The sequence below is a fragment of the Gambusia affinis genome, linkage group LG14, assembly GCF_019740435.1.
Source record: "Gambusia affinis linkage group LG14, SWU_Gaff_1.0, whole genome shotgun sequence".
Classification (NCBI taxonomy): domain Eukaryota; kingdom Metazoa; phylum Chordata; class Actinopteri; order Cyprinodontiformes; family Poeciliidae; genus Gambusia; species Gambusia affinis.
In genome coordinates, this window is record NC_057881.1 from 24,440,291 (window position 1) to 24,456,146 (window position 15,856).

Genomic DNA, 15,856 nt, shown 5'->3' on the forward strand with positions numbered 1-15,856 from the left:
TAGCCACACATTCTCAGTTAAAATTAGGTCTGAATTTTTACTGGGCCATCCTAACATAAGAATATGTTTTGCTGATATTGGATTCTTCTGTTATTTAGAATCTCACAGTGAGATGACGTTGCAGTAGAATGTGTGGGGTTAAAGGTGAAAGCAGCTCCTGCCTGCAGGCTGAGTCTCTGCTCAGATCTCGTTCTCATCACAGAATCTCATCACCGAGTCCTAATGACATCCTGTGATTAGGACTCAGTGCTGCTGGACCGGCACTTCCGGTGAGAGCGGGCACGCTGCCATCCAGCGGTGGCGTTAAGTTCTCTCTCCAGCATTGTTAAACCAAAACACCGGAAACAATACGCACCCCACTCAACAAAATAAAAGCAGACAACTAGCACTCGGTTCAGTTATCAACCACAAACAGGAAACGATTTTAATCGTTTTAGAAAATAAATAAATAAATTGCAGGCATTTTTCAATACCGCCAAAGTCACAATATTTTTTATTCGATTATGTGTGAATTCTGCAGATAAGTGAAGTGTTTTCTTCTAGAAAAAAATATTTCTATAGCAGAGAAACTAAATATATAGGTTTTCAGATTTCATATCTTTATTACCTTACGTCTTTCAGTCCAGAGCCGGACAGAGGCATAAGTAAACTATGGCGATGACCAAAGTTGCAGATCCTGCTGACTTGGGTCTCAGCACAACTAAGGGCCAAATGGATAGGCTGACAAATTAATTTATTGTTTGAAAGCTTCACTAATGCCAAACACTTTTGCTTATTAATCTTCACATATATATCAACTTGAGTTTCATCCTAATCTTCATCTATAGGCTTTAATTTGATGCCAGTCAACCCCCTTTGCAGTTCTAACAGCTTCAGCTCCTCTGAGAAGGTTCTCCACAAAGTTTAGGAGGTTCTTTATTTAAAAAAAAATACAAAAAAAACTAACAACCCATTCAACAATGTAACAGTGAGGTCAGATAGTGATGTTGGACAAGACAGCCTTGCTTGAAGTCTCATGTAGTTTGGAGGACTGTAACTAATGTATCTGCAGATCAGTGTGTGCAGTGCACATCCGCATCCTTCCTCCAGGATTTTACATGGGCTAGTGGGGCTTCCACACTGTGGAGCTAAACTGAAGGCGCAGCAGAGTACAGCACAAATAAGGAGTTTACAGAACAAGTTTAATCTGTAAGTATTTTATTCAATATACCAACATTAGAAATAAACTGTGTGCTGAGAAAAAGAGCGGAGCAGAAAATGATGAAGATCCAGTGATTCAGAGAGCAGTGTGGTGTTTCTGCTCAGCCTGGAGTGATTTGATAGATATCCTGTCTCTTTGACTGAATCTGTCACAGCTCCAATGCTCAGCAGTTTGGTTGAACTTTGACCTTGGCAAGGGCAGCAACCCATGGAGCTTTGGGCAGCCAGACTTCACACAACACAGAGCTTTTTCACAGCAAAAAAAGCTCTGTGTATTATAATGTATTATTGTACACTACTCAGTGTACAATAATACATAAATAAATCCTGAAGATTTTTTTCATAGTAGCTGTAACAGAGTAGAAGCATTTAAAAATATGTAAAGATAAAATGCTCTTGATGTATTTATTTCCAGTTTTATGTAAATTATCAGCAGTGTTTAGTAAGTGTTTAATTGTGACTTATTTCTTGGATTGTGGCCCTTTTGGCCTTCCGTAGAGAAAACACTGTAGCACACCGCGCTTCTGTTACTGAGGGAAAGTAGGCAGAACCATCCATCTTTTAGTTTTTAAGAAAACTCTTTTCCTTTCTGTTGCTGTTCTATGCAAAGTGCCGCAGATATTCGGTGTTGTTTCTGGACCCTCACTGTGATTCTGAATCAGATCCACAGAAGATTGGCTCATGGGTCATGCTTTTATTTGTCAGAAGTTGACCGGAAGTTTCCCGTCTTCTCATTAAAGTATTCTGACAGTGGTGCGTCCAGGCGGCGGAGGCACACACAAAGAAAGGTATCTAAAGCCATATATTAATATTGCTGGTGTTGTGAGATGCTGGACCTTTTGACCATGTTCAGACTGTAAACATGTCCGTGTTCGCGGCGGCGGACGGTTCGGAACCGGTCCATCCTGTGGCTGGTTGCCTGCACTCAGATCAGCTGCAAGTCGACGGCTGTAGCCGTTCAAACGTATTTATTTTCGCACGGTTTGTTTGGTTTGTGTGTCGTAGTGAGAGTCGGATATGTTAAAGGCTGTCTAATTGGACCGGAACGACTTCTCGAACCACCACAGGTGAGAGTTTAAAGGCGACGTCGCCCTGTCGGGCTCTCCTTTCCTCCGCCTCGACCTGCTCCTCTCAGCAGGCAGCGGAGGGCTGATGTGCGGCCGTGTATCCCTCCGTGGTGTCGACCAGAACCACCAGGCCCAAACACCGAACCGCTCCACCGAATGGTCCCCTTTGTCGCAACCCGTCAAGGCTGAAAATACCAGCGCCGGGCTGCGAGCGTTAGCTGGGGTTCATGTGGAAGGAGAACGTGCGAGAAGGCGTTCAGGACGTGGGAACCGGTGGGTCCAGTTGGCTGTTCCCGTCCGGTCCGTTCCTGGCTGTGGAAGCGGCCCAGTCAGGTTCCCAGCTGACCTCCCGCAACAATAATATAAACCGCCTGTGCAGGAGAACCAGGCTGGACCGGCTACACTCAAACCAGAGCAGCTGGTCTGCGCAGCGGAGCCAGAACTGACTGGGAACTTAAAGCCCCCACAGAGACCTTATGGTGCATTCAATGACCAAAACCCAACTGAAGGACGACGTGAAGTGTGAGGTTTCTCAACAACCCAGACCTTGAAATCCAACATGGCTGCCGAGCTTATAAGTCTACTGATGGCCACAGTGATGATGAGACTTAACTTCAATTTACTTACTGTCACACACTCCGTACTGTACAACCTGTTGATATCCACCTTATTCCTACAACCCATGATGCTTTGCATGAATTGTGCACATCGCTTCTGGCTGGCTCTCTAAGTCTGAGTGAAAATAAGGATTTAAATGTGGGAATATCCGTGTTTAGCATTTAAAAGCTGCAGTATGTAACTTTTAGAAAAAACATGAGTTTGCATTTTTGTTAAAACTGTCACTATGTTGTGACAATATAATATGAGAAGAGATTGAGTTCCTCCCTGTGGTCCTACTGCCGTCTGCACAAATATGGCATTCAGTCAGAGCAGCCAATCAGAGACAGGAGGAGGGTCTTAGCGCTGTCAATTAAGCTGCTGTACACACTGCTAAATGGAAAAATGTGCTAATGGTGGAGAAACAACTTACCGTTCCAGGCAAACTGTTCATCTGCCATCCTTGGTGACCATGCTGTGGGGAACTAGCTGTAGTGTAGCAGAGCAAGGAGGAGGGTGTGAGCAACGTGTACACTGGGGTGATTGACATTGCTAAGACCCTCCTCCTGGCTGTAATTGGTTGATTTTGTATTTCTGCAGATGACGGCACAAAGAGAAGGCAGAGGAGCTCAATCATTTCACATATTTTCTATCTTATCACTGTCACAACTTTGTGACAGTTTTAAATAACATGCAAAAATCATATTGCTAATAAAGTTACATACTGCAGTTCTAAGGGCCCAACACACGGAGGTGACGTCGCCGCCCTCTTTCATTCCTTTCCTGTAGAACTTGTGCAGTGAGGCGACAGTCATCTGCCCTCCTCCAGCCAAGCAACCTGTGAAATTTGGAACCCAACTCCCTGCATTTTTCCAGTTCTCAGATTTTTGGAATGCAACTCCAAATTATTCATGGAAACCTGTGTATCTGTATCATAAAGCAATCTGAAATATTTAAAGAAAAAAAAAGCTTGGGAAGCTAAGCTACCTCTGTGTAATTCTACTTATTGGCCGGTGTTGGCAAAGCAGCCAACCTGGTAGCGTTTATTTTTCTCAGTTATGATTGGCCATACTCTTCGGAATGTGGCTCATGGCCTCTTCAGTAGGTGCTAATACAATTACCACTGTCTGTACTGATACATATTGAGGTATATTTGTTGTGTGAACTATTACAGAAGGGAGCTCTAAATGTATAAACGGGGCTCCAGTCCGTTTGTTCCTTTGATTTGTGTTCAGATGGTATAAACCGTCTGGAAACATGAAAGCTTTACTCTGTGTTCCTGCTGGCCCCCAAGGCTCGGTATGTCGGATGAAGATTCCCGTGCCAGCACAAGCTCTTCCTCCTCTTCATCTTCCATTCATCATCATCAGCAGCAGCAGGAAGTAAACCCCTCAAAGAAGCGAGATAGCAAAGTCAGCATGAGCAAGACCTCCAAGCTTCTGTCTACCAGCGCTAAAAGGTGAACCCTCTCCTTCAGTCCTGCCTTGTCTCGTCACAGAACAAGGCAGCGGTTTTCCTCCAGCTTTAGATGATTAGACTTTGTACTCTGGCTCCATTAGTTTTAATTCAGAGTGACGGTTTGATTTTTTTTTTCTTTATTGTTCTTTGCAGAATTCAAAAGGAACTGGCTGACATTACACTGGATCCTCCTCCGAACTGCAGGTGAGAGAGAGAGTATTTCAGTCTCATCTGTTTGGAGTTGGTAAACATTGTTAACAGGAATCACCTCTACATGTGTAATAAGAAGGTGTTAAATATTAAAGGTGTGAGATAGGAAGCTCTCTGAAGCTCTTCCTTCCTACTAGCTTTATACCATCAACTGGTTTTGTTAGTTTTGCAGATTGTCAGTTGATTTGAATTGACCAAATCTACAGTATATGATTGGATCAGAACTGGATCTGTGTGTTGTGACATGGTGCTGTATGAATAATCTGGATTAGGGGTCCACTGATAAACGGATCCTGATTTCCTGAACTTTGGGTGATGCTAGCATGTGAAACTGATGTTCTCGACCTCTGCAAAGGTCTGAAGACCATGAATTCGTTAAAGAACCAGCATTCGATCACTAACCGCCTTCATAGGAACAGCGTGGATCTAGATAGGTTCTGCATGCTTCAGTGTGTATTCTCTTTGAGGCTGACCCATTGCTTCAGCACACACAACCAGCAGACGGAGAGTGGATGTCAGGTGGTGAGGGCAGAGTCTCATCCTGCAAAGACCAGTTCCTCCCAAACAGCTTTTCACACCTGAAAATAAAAGCAGTAATCAGTCTGTTCTACTCATGAATCTGCTCCTCTCTACGATCTGTTCATCTCCAGGTCTAGGGCACAGAGATGGGTCATGTTCTGTTCATGCCTTTTATTTCCCGGTCGGATGTAATGACAGGTCTGTCGGTGACTGTCGGCTCTAAATAACCGGTGTGTGAACTTGAGGTTGTCCCTGACAGCTTAAACACCAGCAGTTAGCTCTCTGAGAGCCTTCAGATGCTTTTAGAAGACACTGAGTGGATTTAGGTATCACTGTAACAACCCTGACTCACATCCTGACGTATAGACAGCTGAATGTACACTTAACAACTATAAACCTCCTGCACCAAGAACCACTGAAGGAAACGACACAAAAACCTCTGAAGAAGACTCCAACTTCCTTCATGCAGCGTAAACAAAAATAGAGTCAGGTTTTAGGATTTCATTTTTGTTTTTGATAAAGACTAAGGCTCATTTCTGCCGCTAATGCTAGACTCGCGTATCTTTTGGCTGTAATTACCCAGAATACCCTGCGCTGCAGTCCGCTTCCTGCTTTTGGAGCGGTCTCCGGTCCACTTGGTGTTCACCTTTGCATTCAGACCGCACCAGAGTTCACTTCCACCAAACCCAGACCGAGGTTTGTAGATGGACTGGACTGGACTGGACTGGACTTTTTTAGTCTGTGTCAGAGTTCAATTACACATTCACAGCTCCCCAAACCAACTGGACTTTCTAGGCAAACAAACTGGATTACAGCAGACTGAACCGGGCTGGTGTGAACACTCGGCCCTGATCCTTCTAGTTTTCCCATGTTGTTCTAATGCAGTCTCCCCTTTTTTACCATTCTCCTTACTGTCCCCCAAACATCCTGGGATCTGCCTGAATTTGGTCTTAAACTGTGGAAAACATGAATTAACCCCTAAATCAATAAAGCCAGAACTGGCATATATAACAGTTTGACATCATCATTGCACAGTGCAGCAGGCCAGTAGCTGATGAGCATGGTGGTGTGCTACAGGCTGTGTAGTCGGAGCCCTGAGACTTCTGAAAAGCTTCCTCTCTGTAGAGGAAGTGGCTGGCCCTGTTACCTCAACAAGCAGCTGAGCTCTGAGCTGCTGCACACACACACGCACACACACACACGTACACATGCGCCTTCTCACCATTTAAAAGGTGAAAGTTCCCGTCACTAGGTTGAGGTGTATCTAGTGCTGCAGCAGCGCTGCTAGTGTCTGCTGTGTGTCTGTGTCTTGGTGGGGTAACGTGGTTCTGGAGACACCTGCTGCAGCAGAACCTGCGCCACTCGGCCCAGCTGGCTCAGCACGTTGGCAGCTGCCTGTTGAAAGACTGAGTCAGTGTAGCAGCAGCAGCAGCAGCTGGGTCAGACATGAAGGGAACATGTTACAGGTGTGTGGTTGGTGTGTTGAACTGATGGCTGTTGAAAACATGAATATGTGAGTGTATTTACAGGAGGATTCTAGTTGTTACACTTCCTTACAAATCTAATCATAGACCTGAACATTTTTCACAACTTATGTAGTTTTTTTTTATTTGGAGTTTGGAGGAAAAGAATAGTTGAAACTTCATTTTTCACAATAAAAATCTGCAAAAGTGACTTCAGTGTGGCCAACATTACACTCAGTGTAGAACCAGGTTCTGTTCAGCACAGCTGGTTGGCTTCAAAGCAGGGCTGGGCATTTATCATATCATGTATCATTTATTGCAATGCATTTCTTAAAAGATTTTGATTTAAACTTGTCACAATAAGTTGCAATTCCAATTGTTACAGACTAGTTGCACACAATATCATAACAAAATTTAAGTTCATATCGCCCACTTCCAGTTCAAAGCTCATCTGTTTGAGTTTTGATCAGTGTTTTTATTTCATTGTTCATCAGCAGGATGTAGCTGAGCTCTACAGCAGCAGAAAACCACATGTTGAGAACCCCAAACAGGTTTCCAGCTGATTCTCCAACAAAAACACATGGAGGCAGATCATAGATCAGAGTGTACAACTACCAACTGTAATAATAATAATAATTAATAATAATAATAATATAACATGGCTGCCAAACTGCTTTCAGTTGAACGTGTAGAAATCAGTCAAAAAGCATCAGGGTAGGGCTACAGATAATGATTATTTTAGTAATCAATGTATCAGTTATTCTGACAATCAAATATTTGTATAAAATAAATTGGCACATTCTTAAGATATTTTGTTGAACCGTCTAATCTTATATTATACAATATTAGAAATGCATAAGACAATGCAAATAAAAAATAATTCAATTCCTTTTTTAAATAAGGAAGTATTTCCTAAAATGCAATAACAGCATTTCTTTAGTGAATGATTGATCATTGGTAGTGAAGAACACAACTGCATCTACAATCTCCTAACATCAAGCTCAGCGCTTTCAGCTTGTGTAGAACTGATGTGGAGAAATGTGAATCTACAGACCGGTCCAGTCTCAAATCTGCCCACCTGGAAGGTGAACTTTGACCCCAGTCCTTGGACTCCTGTTGCCTCTGACAGGGTTTCCTCCAACCCTAAACTTCAGCCCATCCTGACCTTTAACCTGGTTAAGGTTCAGGCTGTGGATACACTGCTCTGTGAGGCAGAAGCTCAGAAGTTTAGAAGCTTAGAAGCTGCAGCTCAGAAGAAGAGCTGTGTCATGAAGGCGGGGCTAGGTCCACCCAGGCGTTTTGTACAGCTGAATGGTTGCCATGGAGACTTAAAGAGTCCTCAAACATGCATGAAAGAATCAAGGCAACACTCCAGGTCTGGTTTTGATGAAGGAGTAACATCATAAGATGACGTGAAGCTCAAAAAAAGATATTTTAAAATATCTGTATGTCAGACGGACTCTCCTTGTGCATCCACAAAATCAGTCATACTGACAGGAGATAACATACACTGGATATCAATATTTTGAGAAGTGAACGCTGCAGACATGCAAGTAGTTCCTGCCTGCAGGCCCAGTAACAACAGCAGGTTTGGGGTGTGAAGAGGAGCTGGAGCACATGCAGCAACTTTAACCTGGTTTATGCTGACGTGGCTGCAAATCTGACCAAAACTATTACAGACTTCATGCTCCTTCCTAATGTTACTCTGCTGACCTTCTACTGCAGCCAGCATTTCCTTCAGGAGACAAATGTCCTTCCATCATGTCATCTTCCTCCTAATAAGCTGCAGGGTTGGAGGGGGTCAGGGGGCCAGAGCCCCAGGCTGTTTCTGACCTGTAGCCAGGGGGCGCTGATGACTCGATCTGATCTGGAGATGAAGAAGCTGATTGCTGCAGTGTGTTCAGGTGTGTCCGCTCAGTGTGAGGCACTCAGGAACCAAATGTCAGGGTGTGTGTGGGAGCACATGAGTGAATGAAGTTATGCAAAACCTGCACTAAGCTTTAAACAATGACCTCCTGTGTGTTCATTCACAGGTTCAAAGGTTAAACCCTAGGGAGAGTTGCTTCTCCTTTAAGCATTCAGTTTTTTGTGACTGATCCTGCAGCAGCCTGTGCACTAAGAGGCGGTGGGAGAATGTCCCTCTGACGGCAGCGATAGTGACAGTGTTTCCTCACAGCGACGTGCTGCTGAACGGAGCAGCTCAGATCAGACTGATGGAAATTATAACACTGAGCTCTGATTGGGTCAAAGATTCTGTCAACTTGATTTGGCTGGTTCAATTAATTTATCTTTGAAACTATGCAAATATCATCCAAAAATGTAGTAATTTTTTTTAAAGTTTAGTTTTTCTTTATCTTAAAATCTTAAAATGGAAAAATTGAAGTTGTAGTTTAAAAATTCCAACAGATTTTCTTTCCTGTAGTAAATATTTGTCAAAAATTAGAGGATGTTTCTTTTTTTTTTTTTTCCAAAGGTTTGTGGCTCTAGACACATTTGATTTAGCCTTTAGGGAAGCTTTAGGAAATTCTAATGCCAACAGATCATATCAGAATGACAATCAGTTCAGATATCGATCAATACTGCAGCTTCCATTCCAGAAACTTCCAATAAACCCAGTTGAAGTACAGAAACATGGCTTCAGTCACATTTCCAGGTTGCTGGACTCTGATGGAAGGTTTGGCCTCTGACCTTGTGTGAACTGAACCCACTCAGGACCGGTTTTGTGTGTGTGTGTTTGTGTGTGTCCACAGTGCCGGCCCTAAAGGAGACAACATCTATGAGTGGAGATCCACCATCCTGGGCCCCCCGGGCTCCGTGTATGAGGGAGGAGTGTTCTTCCTGGACATCGCCTTCACACCAGACTACCCCTTCAAGCCCCCCAAGGTAAGGATTCTACACAATACACACACATTCACCAGATCAGAATATTATTGAAAGGCCTGTTTAGTTCACAAATTTCACAAAGGGAAACATTATAAAGATTACAAATTGATTTCTATTAGTTATGAAGATTAGCCCTTATAGCTAGTGAAAACATAAAATTTTTAATTACTAGATTACAGCAGACCAATTTTAAAAACTTATTTTTAAAACCAGAAAAATGAATGGAGGCCTGTCAAAACATTGTCCTGAGCCGTATGCAACGAAATTTTGTTATGTATACACCCCTGTGCATACAAAATGACAATAAAGTCTGTCTAAGTCTAAGTCATGTTGACATATTTTGCTGGACAATAAATTCTCCAAAAAGAAATTCTTGTAAATGTTCAACTTTTAATTTTTTTGGGCTGAATTTTTATTTTTTTTCTATTTACATTGCCCCTAATATGCCATAGTAGGTAGAAGAATTTCATAGAGCCCATAAGATGCATTTATTTTAGATGTGTAATGTTCGGGTTTCCCACCAGAGGGCACACTTAAAGAAAAACAACTTTCAAAGTGTGAAATTGTGGCAGTTGCCTTGTAGGACTTGGCCATGACAGTCCAGTCTGTCGGATCTGGTTCTGAGATGGAACGGAACCAAGCAGGTGGTTTGTTTCTGTGGGGTTTCACAGATTCTCACGGGGGCGTTGTGTGTGTGTGTGTCATCAGGTGACGTTCCGCACCAGGATCTACCACTGCAACATCAACAGCCAGGGGGTGATCTGTCTGGACATCCTGAAGGACAACTGGAGTCCTGCCCTCACCATCTCCAAGGTCCTGCTGTCCATCTGCTCCCTGCTCACCGACTGCAACCCTGGTGAGAGATCTGTAGCACCCAAGACTTTCTCTGATGACATTCAGTGGTTCCCCCCACCCCTGGTCCACGCTGATGTTGTGCTTGTGTTTTGACAGCGGACCCCCTGGTGGGAAGCATCGCCACACAGTACACCACAAACAGACCAGAACATGACAGGATAGCCAAACAGTGGACCAAACGCTACGCCACATAATCAGCAGACCAGCCGCTGCCGGGACAACTGGGGGGGTTGATGGGGAGGGGGGTTGATTTGTAGCAAAAGTGTGTGTGTGTATGTGTGGGTGTGTGTATGTGTGTGTGTGTGTGTGTGTTTGGGGCAGGAGGATTTTTACCTTGCAGCTGAAGTCTTAATTTGTTTATTGTATTTTAAATTGTCTGCAGCCCAACTGTAACCCCATGTTGTAGCTTGAGCTCCAGGATGGCTGCTTCCTGGAGTCGCCATGACTACAAGTCAGATGTTTGGTGTTTGCTTCTCCTCCAGAACGTGAAGTTGATTCACTCATGTAGACATGTTTAGGTGTGGACGGATGTTGGTTGTGATTTGTGTTTGGACTGTTTCTGTTTCTCCCTTTGAAAGAATTAAACAAAACCAAGAAGTCCGGTACGATCGTCTCTTTATTGTGATCCGGTACAGACAGCATCATTAGCTTACTCTGTGCTCTAGCAGCACGTTCAATGCTAACACGCTAACACGGCTCATTCACCCCGACGCCATCCTCACATCAGGGAGTGTGGCTCATTAAAGTGACAAATATAAATTAGTTAAAAAATAAATATTTCATCTAAACAATGATTATTTCTACATTGAAGTCTAACAGAAGTAAGAAGCCTGGTCAAAACACACACACACAGCAACCATTCATAGAGTAAAGGGAGTAGCAGGAAGGTTATTGCTGCAAGGCTGTGATTGGTGGACATGAACCGGACTGAGCTGAGTCCTACCAGAGGACCAGGAGGAATGCCGCTTTAGTTATCAATGCTGAACTTTCTGCAGCTCATCTACTCAATCTAAATCAGATTCTTTCTTCCACTGATGAGTCTATTAAACTCCTTGCCTTCCCATGAAACATGTCTCTGATAACAGGGCTCTTGTAGGGTCTGGTTCCCCGTATCAAAGGTATAAAACCTCTAAAATCTGCCCTCCATCTGTCCCTGAACCAGTTTTTCTTCATTATTTCCTTTATTTAAGAGAATAACAGAGCAGAGCAGGACCGGCTCACCCCACATGAGGCAGCAGGTTGCTGACTAGTTAGCTAACAGCAGCTAGCTAAAAAGAAACACACAAGTTTTGCAAATAGCAGAACCTGTCATAGAGGATTAGAGCCAGGCTAAGAAAAAATAAATACGTTTACAAGAATAAAGTTGTACATCAACGAAGTCTAAATAATGCAAGAATAAAGTGCGACAAAGTCATGAGAATAAAGTCAAAGATATGGAAAAAAATCTAATACGAGAATAAAGTTGTAATATTCGGAGACGGTTGTGATTTTATGAGAACACTAACACAAAAAATGAATTAAAGAATGCTAAGCATCTTGTGAAGTTATACTTTGATCTCCGTTTTCCAAATGGGACATCCTTCATCTTTTAACACATCAGTATCCAAATATCATCAGGAGCAGGACTTGTGCAAACTGACTATTTTGAAGAAAATCCTCAGACTAGACGAGTTGCTAGCATGAGGTCTTGATAATCTTATCAAAGCTTTCTCTTATAAAAACAACCTTTTCCAGTTATTTTACCACTTTCTTCTGGCAATAATCCATCATAAAATGACTTTATTTTTGTAATTTTAAAAAATTACAATTTTTTACTCTGGTACTAATACTCTGTCGTACCTGTCCCTCCTTAAGTCATTGAAGTGTCATCACACCAGCCCAGGCTGGATTGGGATTGGCCTCCAGTTGTGTGTCGCCTGGTTCATCAATATTCTGATCAAAACCTTTCAAACACGCCGCCATGCAAGCAGCCGCTCACACGCCTAAACCCGGGTCAGGCCTCTGACTCCAGCCATCTCCACGGTTACCAGCTCTACTGATAGCAGCAACTCTGGATCATCCAGCAGGGGGCAGCAGAGTCCCTTTTAGGGATTTGGATGCTCAAAGCTCAAACTGGATCAGTCTCAACCTCAGCCTCACGCCATCAACAGCAGGAGGAAATTAATTAGCTGCAGACATAAATATTAATCAGAAATCTACTCACTAATATCAGTTCACATATTGCACTATGATTTCTATTACAGCAACCTGAGTGGGACAGGAAGCTGCTCCAGCTGACCAACCACATGCTGCCATGTTTAAGAATCAAAGAATCAAGTCTGTATGCAAGATGGTTAACACTGCAGAGGAGTGTAAACTGCTTGAGTTGGGGGTCCGGGTGGGCGGGGCCTCTCAGATGTCATTAGAGGCTGTGCCTTTGCTTTTGCGTCCAGGCAGAGGAAAGGCCGACTTGCTCTGCGGCTGCGTCAGCCGGCTGGTTAGCTGGATGAAGGGCTCAATGAGCGAGCCGCGCTCCGTCACGCTCACCTCCCACAGCTTCACCTTCTCCCCCCGCGCCCACTGCTGCGCCGCCTCCTGCTCCACCTGGCGGAGCTCACTCAGGTCGCTTTTGTTCCCCAGGACGATGACGGTCACCTGGCAACACAACACATGTTCAGTAAGCTAACGTGGAACACTGCTCACAGAAAGCTCAGCAGCTTAGCAAACAGCACATGCAACTCTCTGATCAGGTGGGATAGCACATGTGTGATGTTCCTATGGCTTCAAGAGCACGGGGTAGGACTCTCTGTGGCCATTTTAACATTTAGTCAAAGTGTAACCAGAGATAATGCAAATACGCATTTTATTTGGTCAAAATATAATTCGATTAAAGACTCACTGTTATATAGAAACAACTTTTTTAACCTTTACATCAATGTTATAATTTTCTTCACTCATCAAAAACACACCTGGTGTGTTGCCTTGATTCTTTCATACGTTTCCTGTGAAAAACGCCTGGGTGGACCTAGCCACGCCTTTGAGACGCAGCTCCTCCTCAGAACAGCAGTTTTCAAACTTCTGCCTCACAAAGCAGCTCTCCTCACCACTCCACTGGATGAAGAGTATCTGTTAGCAACAACAGATACAGTCTTGCCACAGATTCCCTGGTTTAGGTCTGAACTTTAAGTAGGCCATTCTAACAAATAAATACGCTTTAATCTAAATGATTCCATTGTAACTGTTTTTAGCTCCATCCATGTTTCTGTTAATTCTAAGCAGCTTCCCTCTCCCTGCAGAAGAAAAGCATCCCCATGCATGACGCTGTCACTACTATTCAGATGGTGCACTCAGGGTAATGTGCAATGTTATGCCTTTCCTCTTGCTGGCGTACACAACTAATGAGCAATAGCTTTCTGCAGCTCCTCCAGAGTTATCTCTGCAGGTCATCCTCTCTCTGGTCAGATGATGGATTGATCAAAACTCTGGGAAATGTTCAAAGCTTGGGATGTTGTTGTAGAACCTAATCCTGCTTTAAACTCCTACACACTTTTCTTTCTGACCTGTTGGCTGTGGTTTGACCCCGTATCAGAAGTATTTTTTAGGTGAGGTGCAAGTGCAGCGAACAAGCATCACCTCTTTCTTGTCTCTGGACTTGTCAATTTCCTTCTTCAGGAAGTCAATTTTTTTGAAGGACTCCAGGCTGTCGACACTGTAAACCAGCACGAAGCCATCGGCCACAGAGTAGTAGTGCTTCGGGAGGTCTTGAGTATCTTGAAGTCCTTTGGTGTCGTAAAGCCTCAGCTGCTCCTTCACACCTCGATCGGTCTCCACTGAGGCCACGTACACGTCCTCCTGCGTCTCACTGGACTCAGAGCCTGGACACCAACAGAAGACACAGCCAGTTTCATCAGCAATAACAACACTGTCCCACAGCAATGCTGTGACATTAGGGCATATTAGGGCCACTGCTGATAAAAAAGTTATATATATATATATATATATATATATATATATATATATATATATAGATATATATATATATATATATATATATATATATATATATATACATACGTGTGTGTAATCGCTGAAATTTTCTTGAAAAAAACATGGAAACGGAGTTTAAAAATTTTTTTTTTAATGTTCAATTTTTCAAAATAGAAATTTTCACGTTTTATAGAAAATTTCTAAGATTATTCTCAAAATTTTCGTGTTTCTGGCGGATTAAAAAAAAATAATAATAATAAAAAAAAAATCTACAAAGGTCCTAATACGCCGTCATACTTGCCCACCAGCTGCGTCGCACCTGGTGGGCGACGCAGGTGGTGCGTCATACTGAATATTTCTATTTTATTCAGTATGAGATTTTTAACCTGTATAAACACAGGCTGTGCTCAGTTAAAATGTCAGTTACTTTATTCTCAAGTAGGTCAGTGAAGTTGAACCCAATATTTCATGTGGAAAAAAGGGTCAGTCGCTGTAATTAGTGTTTGTTGCCTGGGAGTCAGAACCCTGCTTACCCACAGAGTGGTTTCCATACAGCAGCTGCTCCAGAATGGCTGTTTTCCCAACCGCTGCCTGGCCACACACCACCACTTTACAACCTTTTCCCATTTCGAGCCTGGGTTGGGGGAGGATAAAGCGGGTCCTTACTGACGGTCACGGCTGGTTGGCATGTTCCACTTTTATTCACACGAGAAAAACTTCCTTTTAAAGAAGCAGAAAAGCTCCCATCTAGCAGCAAGTATTCTGTTTCCAGCTAGCAACTTAGCATTAGCGTCTCGTGCTGCGTGATATAAACACACTAATAAAAGTCGAGCTGCGAAAAAACTTTTTGATCACAATATCTACACATAAAATAAATTTGTCAAGGTGAACGAACCCGGAAACTGTCTGTAAAAGCACAATAAAAAGCCGGTGTATCCATTCTGCAGCTACATTGGCTGTTTGCGCACAGCGCATGCGCGTGCTGTCAAGTAGATATTTTTGCCCGTACATTATGAAGACGTAATTTGATTTAATAAAACGAAACAGTAAAAGTAGTTCATAAGTAGAAAAGAAAAAAAGAATAATTAAAAAAATATATATACATAAAGTGAACAATTGAAAAACCACATTTCCCATGAACACCGGAAAGGAAACGTTCTGCCATAAAGCATGCTGGGTAAAACCCCTCTTTCTTTCCGGCTGGTACGCCATCAAGTAAGCTAGAAATCCCTTACTTCTGAAGCAAACACAATCCACAAAAATTATTATTTATATAGAGTCATCTGCTGGTCCAACTTAGGGGATGGATTCGGATGTTCGTTATTGTCTTTACAATTTGGATATTTTTGATAAATATTGTGAATTCTGTGATTAAAGTCTTAGTTGGACATGCACACTGGTAGCCATTAGCATTCTTGTTGCTGAAGCGCTAGGTGCAGGATTTATTTAAATACAGAACATTTGAGTTGTACCCTGACTCCGTTGTCTTTTTATGGGGTATAGTTTGTGGCGCAGTGCCCTAAATGTTAACTTCGAGATAGGTAGTGGCGCTAAGCTAAGCGGCTAACACTACGGTTTTATTTGTAGCATGTAGTTGAACGTGGATAAGTTATCCATCGGTGGTAGAACACATTGATT

At 43.0% G+C, this 15,856-nt stretch overlaps 2 protein-coding genes across 5 annotated transcripts; one reads left to right on the forward strand and one right to left on the reverse strand.

The window, feature by feature from the left end:
* The first annotated feature begins 1,704 nt into the window (after window positions 1-1,704).
* ube2e1 (ubiquitin-conjugating enzyme E2E 1) lies at window positions 1,705-10,857 on the forward strand. Of its 4 annotated transcripts, none has more exons than XM_044138468.1 (6): window positions 1,705-1,988; window positions 4,150-4,323; window positions 4,476-4,526; window positions 9,265-9,397; window positions 10,106-10,253; window positions 10,349-10,857. In XM_044138468.1, exons 2-6 carry the CDS (start codon window positions 4,166-4,168, stop codon window positions 10,444-10,446), a joined length of 588 nt encoding a protein of 195 aa, XP_043994403.1. In that variant the 5' UTR covers window positions 1,705-1,988; window positions 4,150-4,165; the 3' UTR covers window positions 10,447-10,857. The 4 variants fall into 4 exon arrangements, with proteins under 4 accessions (XP_043994403.1, XP_043994402.1, XP_043994405.1 ...); XM_044138467.1 differs by having other exon boundaries at window positions 4,159-4,323; XM_044138470.1 differs by having other exon boundaries at window positions 1,975-2,267; window positions 4,159-4,323.
* Window positions 10,851-15,218, reverse strand: nkiras1 (NFKB inhibitor interacting Ras-like 1). The gene is made up of 3 exons (XM_044138471.1): window positions 14,752-15,218; window positions 13,865-14,106; window positions 10,851-12,886 (listed from the first exon to the last, which is right to left on the reverse strand). The coding sequence occupies exons 1-3, from the start codon at window positions 14,843-14,845 to the stop codon at window positions 12,644-12,646; spliced, it is 579 nt and encodes a 192-aa protein (XP_043994406.1). The 5' UTR covers window positions 14,846-15,218; the 3' UTR covers window positions 10,851-12,643.
* Between the last annotated feature and the right edge of the window lie 638 nt (window positions 15,219-15,856).

Bases quoted from the DNA above. Each gene is read 5' to 3' on its own strand.
- ube2e1 (XM_044138468.1), top strand. From the start codon at position 4,166: ATGTCGGATGAAGATTCCCGTGCCAGCACAAGCTCTTCCTCCTCTTCA. The intron at 4,527-9,264 runs GTGAGAGAGAGA...GTGTGTCCACAG, and splicing joins GATCCTCCTCCGAACTGCAG to TGCCGGCCCTAAAGGAGACA. The intron at 9,398-10,105 runs GTAAGGATTCTA...GTGTGTCATCAG, and splicing joins ACCCCTTCAAGCCCCCCAAG to GTGACGTTCCGCACCAGGAT.
- nkiras1 (XM_044138471.1), bottom strand. From the start codon at position 14,845: ATGGGAAAAGGTTGTAAAGTGGTGGTGTGTGGCCAGGCAGCGGTTGGG. The intron at 14,107-14,751 runs GTAAGCAGGGTT...GTTGGTGTCCAG, and splicing joins GTATGGAAACCACTCTGTGG to GCTCTGAGTCCAGTGAGACG. The intron at 12,887-13,864 runs GTGATGCTTGTT...TTGTGTTGCCAG, and splicing joins AGTCCAGAGACAAGAAAGAG to GTGACCGTCATCGTCCTGGG.